The following is a 15,067-nucleotide window of genomic DNA, read 5'->3' as shown; positions in this document are numbered from 1 at the left end:
CACACACAGTCATAAGGTGAAATTACAACAGAAGAAAAATCTCAAACAAATTTGGAAAAATAGAATACATTTTAGTAAATCACAACACCAAAACAAATTAAATACAATTAGCAGAAATAGAGTTATGAATGTTTAAAGTTTTTAGTGAAGTATCTCTCCTAAAAGATTAAAGCACCAACTATGAGAAGCTGGTCACATGAGACCAGGACAAAGTCAAAACGTTAGACTGGCAGCAATGGAGCTTGGGTCGGATTCACAAGGTGGATACGATACGATCCTTGGTTTACTTTGGCACTTAGAAAGTTTCTTAGGAAGAGTCCAGGAGAAGGTAAAGTTTAGGGAAACAATGCAGAAGGCTGTGTCTGAGGAAGCATCACTGTCATCGGGAACCCATGGATGAAGTATCAATGAAGCCATGAATGAAGGCATGTAGAAGCTCAAGCGGGAAACCTGGATTTCCAGGCTGAAGACATCATCTTCGTGGATGGGGAGCTGGTGGCCATCCTGCCTGGTGAAGATTTTTACCTTCAGGCTTCAACAACTTTTTGGAAATCGAGCAACTTCCAGGGGGATGAAGCTGCAGGCTGTGGTCGAAGAAGGCTGCACAAGGCCAGACTTCATCGCTGAAAGGTCCTGTTGAAAGGGATTTGCTGCTGTGGAGAAAAACATAGGAAGAGCAACTGCAAAGTCAGGCTGAATGGTGATAATTGGGTGGATCAGCTGACAGGTAGGTCCCAGTGTTCTGTCGATTCTCCTACCAGTTTGTGTTGAAAAATGTTCTACGTGACAAGTTTTAGGGATAAGTAGGAGAGGTACCTTTAATACCACTTTAAGTGTCTAGCACCTTGGGGCACCACTTGAGGGGTTAGGCGTCATTCCAGCAGAGGCCAGGTGCAGGTTTCCAGGCCTCAGAAGCTTGTTATGTCCCTGTAGCTCACACAGGATGCCGGCCAACTAGCCTTTGGATTCACTTGTTTTGGTCCTGTTTTGAAGGAGATGGTCCACTTCTCCTTCAAAGAGAAAGACAAGCCTTCATGCATGAGGGCAGCCCTCTGGTAGAAGCAGGGCAGTCCTACAGGGGTCCGGGCAGTCCTTCTGAAGTTTTACACAGGTCCTAGAGTGTATTGAAAAGGTGTTTTCAGAGTCCAATATTGATAGCTGGTGGCAGCCTTTGAAGTGAGGGAATTTCCTATGCTACCCCGCATCTGGTTCTGAAAAGTTCTTACCTCCCCTGCCAAAGCTCCAAGAACTCTGGGATGACAAAAGACTAGAGTCAGATTCCTTTGTCTGTGCTGAAGGCAAGCCCTTTGAAGAATAAGTGTGGCTGGGAACACCTCCACCACCAGCCATCCTGGCAGGATGGCCATTCCTCCCAATGACAAGTTCCCTTTTGTCTCATAGTCTGGGAGGAATACACAAAGCGCAACAGCAGAGCCATTCAGAGTTATGTGACCCAGTTCACTGACAGACGGCACAAATATTTAGGGCAAGAAAATACCAACTTTCTAAAAGTCACATTTTCAGAATCATGAGTTCAAATACGACATCACCATTAAAGAGAGTTTAAACTTACAATTCATATGAGTCTAAACATGACATTTCTACCAGCTCTCAATCAAAACTTAGCAATTATTAAATGTAATAGGACGACCCAATGTAAGTCTTTTGGATAGGTATACCTTACAATAGTAAAAAAATGATTAAGGAGTTTTTCACTACCAGGACTTGTAAAACTAAACCCACATGTCCTACGTTTTAAATACAATGCACCATGTCACACGGGCCTTTAGGGCCTACCTTAGGGGTTGCATATGTACTAAAAATGAAGGTTTAAGCCTGGAAAAAGGTTGATTTTGCCAAGTTGAAAGGATAGTTTTAAACTGCACTAATGGCAGGCCTGAGACACATTTTAAGGTGCTACTTTAGTGGGTGGCACACTAAGTGCTGCAGGCCCACTAGTAGCATTTCATTTAGAGGCCTCAGGTACATGTAGTACCATATTCTAGGGACTTACAAGTAAATTAATTCTGGCAATTAGGTGTAGGCCAATGTTACAACGTTTTAGGGAGAGAGCACAAGCACTTTAGCACTGGTTAACCATGGTAAAGTGCACAAAGCCCTAATGCCAACAATATTAAATTCAGAAAACAGGATGAGAAAAGGTAAAACATTTGGGGGAAGATCACAGCAAGGGTGTCAGGTCTAACCATAGGGGTATGGTTAAGGTAGCACAACAATGCACTACTAACCATTGTGGTAGTGGTTCGGTGGTATTATTGCAATGGTATGGGATGGCATTACAATGATGTAGGGCTGAATAATGCTTGAGGGTAAAAGTATACTGGGGATGTTAGAGTTGTCATGTTGGTTTGTCATGCAATGTTATGGGGATTTTATTGTAGTAACAGGGACTGTAGTGATTGAATGTGAGTGCAATGCTGGGGATTTTAGTGCATTACTGAGTCATAGCAAAGTGGGACTGCAAACGGATAGTGCAGTGATGTGTGGCAGTAGATCCGTTGAGTTGAAAGTAGTGTTGCAGTTTGTGGCAAAATTGTAGCAATGGGTTTTAATGCAGCACTGGGCAGAACTATAGTCATGGAGTCATAGTGTTGTGGTTCTTCTCAGTGGCTTCTGGTGCTGTGATTCAAAGTGCCATGTTAGGTGGTGGTAGTACAGCACGGGTTTATAGTACACTGGTGGCAGAAAAGTGAATTTAGGAATCCTATGTTAATGGAGGTAGGTAAAGATAGGTAGTTCTAAAAGTATACGTTGCTCAAAAAGAGGGAGTAAAAGAAGAGATAGTGTTCATGCACTTGAAAGAAAGCAACTTAGGTTAAAGATCTTGAAATCCTCTCAGGCTCTGGTGCCTCTTTTTGCTGCACCCACCCGCTGTCAATACAATCAATCATGGATTAGTAAGGCGCAGCTAATCACCCAGAGGGTCTCAAGGTGCTGAATGTAGGTGTGCTGCTCAGTCGAAGAGCAAGGTCTTAAGGTCAACTGCTTCAGTGATGTTGTCTGCCTAGGTTTGATGGGAAGTGTGTTCCATGTCCAGACTGCTAGGTAAGAGAAGGATCTTCCTCCTGCTGTACTTTTCTGGATCTTGGGGACAGCTACAAGGGCAAGCTGGGAGGAACAGAGATGTCTGTTGGGTACATAGAAGGTGAGGCGGTGGTTGAGGTATGCCAGTCCTATGTTGTACAGTGCCTTGAAGGTGTGGATCAAGAGTTTGTAAGTGATGCACTTGTTGGCTGGGTTTCTTAGGTGGGAGGAGATTCAGCTGTGTCAGAAGATGTCCAGGATGAGTCTGGCTGCGGCATTCTGGACTCTTTGTAGTCTTGATTGAAGTTTCTTGGTAATGCCGGCATAGTGTGCATTTCCGTATTCCAGTTTGCTGGTGATGAGTGCATGGGTGACTGTCTTCCTTGTATCGGGGGGAAATCTATTTGAAAATCTTCTGCAGGAGACGTAGCCATGGAAGTTTGATGAGGAGATGGCATTAACTTGGCGGGTCATCGACAGAGAGGTGTCAAGGATGATGCCCAGGTTACTCACATGGCCAGTGGGGGCAGGGACGTTACCAAGAGCGGTGAGCTATCAGGAGTCTTTCCAGGCAGAAGGGGTGGAGCTGATCACGAGGCTCTCTGTCTTGTCCGAGATGAGCTTGAGGCAGCTGGCCTCCATCCAGGTGGAGACTGATCTCATCCAGTTGTGGAAATTCCTCTTGGCTTGTGCAGAGTCCTCGGACAGGCAGAGGATCAGTTGGGTGTTGTCAGCGTAGAAGACCATGTTTAGCTCCTGTTGTTTTGTGATCTTAGCGAGTGGGGCCATGTAGACGTTGAAAAGCGTTGGGCTGAGTGAGGTTCCTTGGGCCTCTCCGCAGCAAGTTTCTTTAGGTTCTGATGTGAACAGTGGTAGTCTGACCCTCTGTGTTCTTCAGATGAGGGAGGACCTAATCCAGTTCAGGACTTTGTCTCAGATGCCGGTGTCATGCAGTCTGTCTCAGAGGTTAGAGTGGTGACCGTGTCAAATGCAGTTGAGTGGTCGAGGAGGATGAGTGAGGCAGTGCCTCCGCGGTCCAGTATGATGTGTATGTCGTTGTGGCTGTTACAAGTGCGGTTTCGGTGCTGTGGTTGCTTCTGAATCTGGACTGGGAAGGGTCTAAGATACAGTGTGTCTTGAGGAACTCAGTGAGTTGCCCCCTGTGAATTATCCTCCTTACTGTCATATCCCAAAGTACGTAGATGAAATGCATTATTTGGACAGTCATGTTATTATCATCTTACACAGGAAAAGACAGCAGCATGTTTACCTAGCAGTCTGTCTCTCAGTGGTACAGCAGAATCAAGGAATTATGTGTCGGTGAATGACAAAGTGTGGAAGCAAGAAACAATTATTATTAAAGATATTTGGAATAACTTGCATACATTTTCAATAATAAATAGGTTGTGAAGGAGTCTCATGAGACAGGCCATTCTTAGATGCAAGGTGCCACTAAAAGTTTTTACAGCAGGGTAAAATGTCAGGAGGGTGGGACATCTGAGTGTTTGTTTATATTTCATTTGAAGGAACATCTCTGGTAAGCTTCTCCTACGAATACACATTAGAACGACACATGCTGGAATCACGCATGCCTGAAGAACGCGGTAGGAACAACGACCGCATTGTTACGACTAATGCCTTTACCACAAATGCCCTGACAATTTTTCATTGTAAATGCATGCCTGGTAAAGGCATGCGCGGCACAGCATGCGCGGAACAGCATGCATGGTTCCAGCATGTGACCCCCCCACTCCCGTCCCTAAAACTACTGCGACCCCCCCACCCCTGCCCCTAAAACCACCCTGCCCCTAATACTTAAATTACCCCAACCTGCCCCTGAAACTACTCCAACTGCCCACCCGACCCTAAAACTTAAAACTATCCGACCCCCACCCCGCCCCTAAAACGACCCCACCCCGCCATTAAAACTACTGTAGCCCTCTAAACCCCCCCTTAAACCTGAATTATCCCAACCCCACCTCTAAAACCTAAACTACCCCAATCCCCCACCCCTGCCCCTAAAACTACCACGACCTCCCACCCGCCCCTAACACACAAAACTAATGTGACCCCCCGCCCCACCCCTAAAACCTAAACTACCCCACCCCCCACCCGCCCCTACAACTACCCCGACCTCCCCACTCTGCCCCTAAAACCTAAAACTACCCCAATCCCCAACCCACACCACTAAAAACTAAAACTACCAAGACCCCCCACACCCTACCCCTAAAACCACCCGACCCCCCACCCCTGCCCCTGAAAACTACTGCAACCCCACCCCTAAAACCTAAACTACCCCAAGCCTGCACCCCTGCCCCTAAAACCTAAACTACCCCAAACCCCCACCCCGCCCCTAAAACCTACAACTACCGTGACCCCCTACCCCTAAAACTTAAAACTACCCTGACCCTCCATCCCACCCCTAAAAACTAAAATTACCCACCCCTACCCCTCAAACTACTGTGACCCCCACCCTGCCACTAAAACTTAAAACTACCCCAACAACACCCCTAAAACCTAAAAAAACCCAACCCCTCACCCCTCCCCCTAAAACTACTGCAACCCCCAACCCGCCTTTAAAACCTAAAACTACCCGACCCCCCCACCCTGCCCCTAATAACTTAAATTACTCCGACCCATCACGAGGCCCCTAAAACTACTGCAACCCCCCCACCCCTGCCCCTAAAACCTAAAACTACCCCGACCCATTGCTCAGGACAAGCGTGGTTAAGGCAATGAAAAGCAGGGTCGTTGTTCAGGAAGGATTGTTCCGGGCTTTTCCCTTCTCCTACAGATCTACATAAGTATCTTGCTGATGCAAACATTGCTTATCACTAACAACTGACTATGAAGGCTGATCAGTGGGCTTACAACAGGGAGAAACAAAACTGAAAGGGTGGTTTGCATAATGACCTAGCCCATAGGAAGAAAACCTGCCCACAATTATCCCTGTCCTCAACAAGATAACCGGTATCCTATTCTGAGAAGAACCATGACTAGCAAATCTAATTACTGGAGCTGGGAAGCCTGTATTTTCTTTCCAAGTGCAACTGAATATCAATTCTTGATAGCTGTAGCATTTGTGGAATGCCAGCAACTGACTGGACTCTGAGAAAGAAAAGTTAATCAAACAGTAGTGTTGAACTGATCTGTGGCTATCAATAACGGATCCCATTAATTTCACAGGTCTGGCCAGGCCCATATTAGGAAACTATATCAGTCATCCACTGGCATGGCCTAACTTACAGGTTGAGATAAGGATAGAGATGTTGCAATAGACACACTTGATCATCTTTCCATAGAGTGCCTCCTAGGAAATGAACAGATCAGCTTTGATAAGGTACAAGATGACCTTAGCAAATTGGAGAACTCCACCTGTTTGTAGATTACCGTTCCGACTGTCAGTGCCTCTGAACTTAGTGGGTTGTCTGCCCTCATATAGAAGGAAACTTTCTTTCGTGGTGAACCCTCTGCTGTCTATCCAACAACAATGCAAAAAAAGAGGCCGCCTTTGTTGCATCTTTCTTGGATAGACAAGATAAGAGTGAATGCTGCAGTCCTTCTCATTCTTCTTTCTAGCAAGCTTTCATTAAACCAAGGAGGAGGAGAGGAACATGAAGGAAAAGGTGAGATGTCAGAGGAGGAGAAGCGTGCAGAAATAAAGCAAAAGAGCCTAACCTACTGGTGCTTGGTAGAAACAGGTATTGCATTCTTATTTTTTTTATTGCTGAGAGAGTGAAACAACAATTTTGATTCAAGCACTGACTATTTGGGAAATTTGCTGCTCAATGCGTCTACAGGGGAGGTGTTGAACTGATGCTGGCTTAATTGGGGTTATCTGTTGCCTTATTGATAACACGGATGTCTGAGTCCTGAACCTGTAAAATCAGTAACCTAAAGGTAACTTGATCCTATCAGGCCCCATGAATATCAACCCTGCTCTCATCAACTTGTAAGAGTTTTTCCCTTACCTGCTCAGTCAACAGTCACGCACAGACGCTGCAGCTGCTGCATCTCACAGGCAGTGCTCTGGCTGAGTGCTGTAGTTTCTTTCTCCAAGTGGTAAATCTTGAATTCATAAGTGAGCTATTTGGATGCTAGGGACCTATCCCAAGGTTCTGCTAATTAAATATGTTCAATTTGATATCCTGACAGTTTTCGTATCACACACTTACTATCAGTTGTTAACTTGAAATACTAAATACTCCCATTCCTGAATAAAACCAGATGCAGGGGAAAGGTTAAAAAAGATTTGCCCCAAGCACAATATTTGGTTAGATGGGGATACTATGATTAAAAGCAATGTGTGCTAGGTCCAAAATTGCCAAATAGGTGGACCAAAACTGATGTCTGAATGGTTTCTGATAGCAATCCTCAGAGATAGTTATCACCATGAAAATGATGCTATGTAGAGGGCTCTGCCCATACTTTTAATATGTTGTATATACCAGCATATGTTTGTAAAGTGATGCCCCTGGAAATATTTTTAAAGTCTTAATTTCATAGTAAACCTTACCACCTGGAGGTAAGTTGTTTCTTCATCTTGTGGACACAGCCAACTCCAATGCATTGCCCCAAGCTTTTGAGGTTCATTAAATAGGGGGTTATTCACAATGGTAAATATGTGTTAACATGTTTACTCATTTAAATATTTACACCTACACCTGGGTGTCACTCTGCATTTTTTGCTATTCATCATTTCTCAGTTAGGTGTAGAGTTACATGTCTCTATCCCCTCAAATCATGGAATGGAGCCACCTACTTTCCCCGCCGCTCCGTCCCCTGCGGCCCCTCCCGCCTCCTCCCTCCTCCTCACCATCCTTGTAGCCTGCTTTCCCTGCCGCTGTGTCCCCTGCGGCCCCTCCCGCGTCCCCCCTCCTCCTCACCATCCTTGTAGCCTGCTTTCCCCGCCACTGCGTCCCCTGCGGCCCCACCCACCAGCCCTCTCATTTGCCAAGCCCTCCCTCCTCCCAGCTGTCACTCCCACCCTCCCCTCCTCTTATGGCAGCCGCGGCATGGTAGCAGGGAGCAACCTTTGACCCTGCTTCTGCAGGCAGGTCGCTCCCCGCTCCGCCATCTGCGCCACCTCTACTCCGCATCTTTCTTTCTTCCTTGTTTTTCCCTGCTGCTGTGTCCCCTGCGGCCCCTCCCGCCTCCCCCCTCTTCCTCACCGTCCTTGTAGCCTGCTTTTCCCGCCGCTGCGTCCCCTGCGGCCTCCTCCCGCCTCCCCCCTCCTCCTCACCGTCCTTGTAGCCTGCTTTCCCCGCCACTGCGTCCCCTGCGGCCCCTCCCACCTCCCCCTCCTCCTCACCATCCTTGTAGCCTGTTTTCCCCACCGCTGCGGCCCCTGCGGCCCCTCCTGCCTCCCCCCTCCTCCTCACCATCCTTGTAGCCTGCTTTCCCCGCCACTGTGTCCCCTGCGGCCCCACCCCCCAGACCTCTCATTCACCAAGCCCTCCCTCCTCCCAGCTGCCACTCCCACCCTCTCCTCCTATGGCAGCCGTGGCGCGGCCGCACAGCGGACGCGTGCCAAAGGCAAGCCCGTCTGCGCCCGTCCACACCAAGACCGTGCCCAGCGCCAGTCCCCCTGGCCCTCTCAGACACACCTACTCCCCCTCACCCTCTACTCTCTCAACCCAGGCCCCCGCCCCACATGCACCCCATCTAGCCCCACACACACCCATGGCCCCTTCACCTGCCACACCTGTCACTTCTCCTGCTCCTCATCCCTCACACCACACACCAACCATAGAGACCCTACCTTCAACAAACACAACACCCCCAACACAAGACTCACCCACCTTCCCCCACCAACCAACCCCGCAGCACACCAGCCCACAACCAGAACACACCCCGCAACAACACCCTCACACACCACACCAACGCCATCCACCACAACCACATCAACTGCTTGCTCCTCAACATCTGCTCCCTTCACAAACATGCCATAGAACTCTGGGACCTCATCACATCACACTCACCTGACATTGCCTTCCTCACGGAAACCTGGACCAACCCCTCCTCAGAACCTGACATAGCCATAGCCACCCCCAAGGGATACAAACTCCAACACAAAGACCGCCTCAACAGGCCAGGCGGTGGCATCGCCATCCTACACAGAGACACCATCAAAGTCACCACCAGCTCCCAAGACACTATCGACAACACTGAACACATGCACTTCCTAATCCACATTAACAACAACTCCACCCTCAGAGGCACACTAATCTACAGAACACCCGGACCACGCCCGCCTTCTGCGACACCATCGCCGACAGCATCAGCTCGCGCGCCCTCACCTCCACAGACTACATCATCCTCGGTGATTTCAACTTTCACCTAGAAAACCTACAAGACCACAACACTACCTCCCTCATAGACAACCTCACCAACCTCGGACTCAAACAACTGGTCACGATACCCACCCACTCAGCAGGACACACACTTGACGCAATTTTCACTGCAAGCCAACACATAGCCTACACCTACACCACCGAACTCCTCTGGACTGACCACCACTGCGTCCACTTCTCCTTCACCAAACCCCCCACACACTACCATCAACACACCACACCCTACCTCATGTGGGAAAAGATCCCCACAGAACGACTAAACTCCCAACTGGCCCACAACCCCCCCTCCCACGCCAACAACCCTAACACAGGAGCACACAACCTCTCCAAATGAATCAGTACCTGCACAGACACACTAGCCCCCTCAAAAAACACATCGCCACCCACAACATCAAGAACGCCCCATGGTTCACCCCTGAACTCCAAGACTCCAAGCGCAAATGCCGCCAACCTGAGAAAATATGGCGACTAGAACCTTCCACAACCAACTTCTCCACCCTCAAAACCACCATTCGCACCCATCAACAACTCATACGCACCGCCAAAAGAGATCACTACAAGACACACCTTGACATCAACTCTCAAAACAACAAAGAACTCTTCACCATCATCAATGATCTTGCAAAACCCAAAGCCAGCAACATAGACCCCACACACACACAGCCCCTATATGACGCCCTTTCCAACCACTTCCTCCACAAAATCCTGGACATCCACAACAGCTTCATACCACACCCACCCACCACACACACCCCTCACTCACCCAACCCAACCCCCACTCATGACCCCCCACCACACTCTCCACTTGGACCCCCACCACACACAAAGAAACCAAAAAAAACATGAACTCCATCCACTCCGGTTCCCCCTCCAACCCCTGCCCACACAGCATCTACAACAAAGCTAGCCCTACCATCGCCCCCATACTCTGCAACACAATCAACTCCTCCTTCGACTCCGCCACCTACCCAGACCCCTGGAAGCACGTGAAAATCACTGCTCTCCCAAAAAAAAAAAAAAAAAAAGGCGACCCGGAGGTCCTCTCCAACTACCGCCCCATCTCCCTCCTCCCTTTCCCCGCTAAGGTTGCAGAGAAATTAGTCAACGCCTGCCTATCCCACTTCCTCGAAGCAAACAACACTCTTGACCCCTCACAATCTGGATTCCGCAAAAACCACAGCACGGAAACCGCCCTCATCGCATGCACTGACGACATCAGGACCAAAGTCGACAAAGGCGAGACCATCGCACTCATCCTCCTAGACCTCTCCGCAGCCTTTGACACCGTCTGCCACCACACACTCTGCACACGCCTCCACAGCATAGGAATTTGCCACAAAGCCTTAGACTGGCTCACCTCCTTCCTCACCGACCGGACCCAGAGAGTCCGCCTTCCACCCTTCCACTCCAACACTACCAAGATCACCTGCGGAGTCCCCCAAGGTCCTCCCTCAGCCCCACACTCTTCAACATCTACATGATCACCCTAGCCAAGATCCTCCGCGCACACAGAATCACTATCCCCTCCTATGCAGATGACACCCAACTCATCCTCTCCTTCACCCGCAACCCCACCACCGCCAAAACCAACCTACACGCCACTCTCCTTGACACCGCCAACTAGATGACAACTAACCACCTCAAGCTCAACTCAAACAAAACGAAGATCATCATCTTCGGCCCCAACAAAACCACATGGGACAACTCCTGGTGGCCCACCACCCTAGGCCCCGCACCCACCCCCGCAAACCACACACGCAACCTTGGCATCATCCTTAACACCTCCCTCTCCATGACTCAGCAAATCAATGCTCTAACCTCCTCCTGCTTCCACACACTCCGCACTCTAAAAAAATCCTTCAAATGGATTCCCCCAGAAACCAGAAAGACAGTCACCCATGCACTCATCAGCAGCAGACTGGACTACGGTAACGCCCTCTACGCCGGCACCACACTCAAACTCAAACGCAAACTCCAGAGAATCCAGAACACAACCGCACGCCTCGTCCTGGGCCTCCCCCACCACGAACGAATCTCACCACACCTCAAATACCTTCACTGGCTCCCCATAGACAAGAGAATCACATTCAAGATCCTCATCCACGCACACAAATCCCTCCACAACACCGGCCCAACCTACCTGAACGAAACAGTTAACTTCCACACTCAACCTCCGATCAGCCGACCTCGCCCTAGCCACAGTCCCCCACATCCGACGCACCACCACAGGAGGCAGGTCTTTCTCCTACCTCGCCCCCAAAACCTGGAACTCCCTCCCCCCGACCTTCGCAAAACCAAAGACCTCCTGGTTTTCAGAAAAAACCTCAAGACATGGTTGTTCGATCAGTAACCCTCCCCCTCCTTATTTGCCCCCCCCAGCGCCTTGAGACCCTCATGGGTGAGTAGCACACTCTACACATTTTTCTTGATTGATTGATTGATTGACCTGCAACAGAATTTACAAGGGTAAAGTTACTAAAAGCAACTGTGCACACTTTGGTGGAGAGCCTGTGACTGGCCATGTGTGGAACATGACTTACTCCAAGCCTGGGCTGGAATATGTTTACACCTGTTTTAGCAACTTTACAGGTGCAGTAACTATAGAAGTGTAATTTGTAAATTGCAGTGGTCTTTACCTTCTGTGGGTGTGTGTTTGTATTAGCATTTCCCTCCCAAAACCCCTCCTTAAATTTCACTAAATCCCTCCCACTTAATAGTAAGTATTTCCCATTTTCCAGCCACTTCCCCTTGTCCCGCCCACATTTACTTCAAAAATGTATGCCTACATCTCCGGTGGTTTTCATCACTTTGGTGGAGATCTATTTACGGAAGACATAGAAGATGGGGAGGTTAGCAGTTATATAATAGATTTTTTTTGTAAAAAAGTAGTAATACTATATCACTAATTTATGTACTTCAAAATGTTGTTCAAAACAAGCATTTAAAAAAATATATATATTCCCTTCTGCAATTGAACTGCACCTAACCCTGTCCTAACCAAGCAATGTTTGGGCAAAGATTGTGATCCCTGAATGCGGGCCACCTTCTCTGGGTACCCGGGCCCATTTTTGGTCCCAATCCGACCCAGTCTACCACAAGAATAACTGCAATTGCCAGAATGCACTCAAACATGACAGATTGGCTAAGAGAACCTGTTTTCCAAATGTAGCAAATAACCTGCAAAAAATACATTTAGACGCTCCAAAATGGGAGACCAGAAACAGATGAAAAGCTACTACCCGCAAATCACACACCTGAAAGATGCTGATGTTCATTTGAAAGAGTGGGACTATAGTATTTTTGGGGGAGGGATGTGGTTTATTGTTTTTTTGTGACAGCCAAACATTGACATTCTTCGGTTCTGCATGTATGAAATAATGAATAGTTATTGACCTGCTCATACTTACTTCTGTCATATCTCCATAAGGAAGACTTGCCAAATCCGCTTCCAGGGAACAGACCCTGATTGCCTCTCGGTACCTAAAAGTTCAAATTCAAAGTACGTTTATAGTTTGTGTTGTTGGAATGGACACGTCTCCAGAGAATAAATTAAATTTTTTCCAACACAACTACTATTTTCACATGCATTATGTGGTCGACGTAATATGTGAAAGTTTTACATATCATTAATGTGATGTTTTTGCAATTCTCTCCACTCTTATTTGAACGTTCTTTGTAACTCCTGTGACTGATTAATGTGTTGTGAGAGTAATGGTACACTTAACATTGAAAGCGAGATCTTTGATATTCAATGGCATGTTCATTTTACATACAGAGAATACTGGAAAATAAAGTTTTCTCTCCTGCTCCTCACCGTCAATATTTTATAAAGCACTAATCAAATCCATATCTGGGCAGCAATGCACTGCACATTACTGGTGAGAATCACAGAAAACAAAAACTATGATTTCTATGCATCTCCTAAGTTTTTTTATTGGTATTTATATAGTGCTTTCCATACTCCAATGGGGAACCCAAACATTTCCATGATTGGCCTGGTTGCATTATTTCATCATCAGCAGCAGCTTTTTTTCGGTAGAAATATACCATAAAAGCACAATACAAAACATTTAAAAGATAAAAATATGACATAAAAACATTAAAATTTAAAATAATACTCTAAAATCCTTAAAGTTAAAAAGCAGAACAAAGTGCCTAAAAATATACCTGAGTGTGCAAATGTGATAGAGGAGTACAATGATAGTTGTGCATTGTCTAGGATATGGTACTAGCCTACGTTGTGTTACACAACTATAAAACTACATTGCCTACTACTCATATCTATATCTTAATTTTTGCTTTTAAGATTCCGAGTTTAAAGTGACAAATAGATTCAAGGAATTTTGCCACCGAGCACACCAGTAACACAGATGGGTCCGATTTGAGTATCCTCAAAGCTGGTGTACAATTCCTAAGGCCCATGCGATTACATAAAGGAACTTTCCAAAGTACCCTCTGCTTAGCATATGCAGGGCATTGAAAGAGAACATGGGTCAAGGATTCTTCAATCTCACAACCCATTGGGCATGTCTTGGACGTATCGATTGTATTTGACCATTTATCAGTTAGGGTGCACAAGGGAAGAGGCCCTATTCTAAATCTAATATACAGAGTGCAGGCAAATGGGGAAAGTGGTATATCCATAAAGTGCTCAAACTCATAATGGCAATTGATTTGTAAAAAGCTGCCAATCATGGTGGAAGAGGAAGCTTCTGCCAAATGCGAAGTTTGAGCATTAAGCCAAAATGCATCCTTCAGTATCTGGATAGCATTTTGTGGGATAGAAAAAGGGTCCTTCCAATAGTTCTCCAGGCCAAGAGAAGAAAAGGTCAGCTCTATATAGGAGCTCCACCTAATTTTTGTAACAGAATTGGTACTCACCAAGTTGATCAGCCCTGATCTATATGGAATGAGAGAATCTAATGTCCAAAGTCGAATCCAGAACAGCAATGGCCTTATGACGGCAATCTGGCTAATAGGAAGGAGATTTAAATCCATTCGGATTGGTAGGGATGGAGTACTAGATGGAACCCTGAGCAGCATCTTTAAAAAATAATTTTCCACCTTTGATTACAATGGCTCCACAACTCAGCTCCATATAAGGCTCCCCTCGCTTGAGATTTATATATTTCTAGAGGGGGAGTCATAGCAAATTTGGAGGATCTTGCTGCAAATCTCACAATGCCACCCGCCCTTTATTTCAGGCACATTGTTGATTTCTGGAGATGGGCATGCCATTTGTGTGAGTCTTCCAATTTTAATCCTAAATAATCAAAAACACCTACTCTCTCCAGAGTAACTCCCTTCAACCAAATAGGTCTCCTCATCTTTTGCTTTACATCCCAAACAGTTTTTGTTGAATTTATTTCTAGGCCATGATCTTTACAAAAGGCTGCAAACCTCATGATGAAATTAGAGAGGCCAGAAGCCGTTTTTGATATTAACAACGTATCATCTGCGAATAACAGACATGGAATCTTTTGCCCTCCCAACCTGGGGGCATCGCTAACACATTCCATGAGATAAGGGATGCATGCATTGATAAATAAAATAAATAGTGTGGGAGCAAGTACACAGCCCTGTCTCACACTGCGATTTGTGGGAAACTCCGATGTTAACTCACCTTTCGGGCCCTATTGAATTCTAGCACAATTGCCACTATAAAGATC

General features: G+C 46.9%; 1 protein-coding gene across 1 annotated transcript in view; it reads right to left on the bottom strand.

Moving 5' to 3' along the window:
* The window catches only part of ABCC12 (ATP binding cassette subfamily C member 12), a 599,698-nt gene that overhangs the window by 369,977 nt on the left and 214,654 nt on the right, over positions 1-15,067 (bottom strand). Inside the window, exon 13 of the mRNA XM_069217731.1 lies at positions 12,806-12,878. Within this exon, the coding sequence (XP_069073832.1) occupies positions 12,806-12,878 (73 nt within the window). The remainder of the gene's footprint in view (positions 1-12,805; positions 12,879-15,067) is intronic.

Source organism: Pleurodeles waltl, chromosome 12 (genome assembly GCF_031143425.1).
Source record: "Pleurodeles waltl isolate 20211129_DDA chromosome 12, aPleWal1.hap1.20221129, whole genome shotgun sequence".
In the NCBI taxonomy this organism is placed as follows: Eukaryota; Metazoa; Chordata; class Amphibia; order Caudata; family Salamandridae; genus Pleurodeles; species Pleurodeles waltl.
Note: the sequence above shows the minus strand (reverse complement) of the source record. Positions and strands in the feature narration are given on the sequence as shown.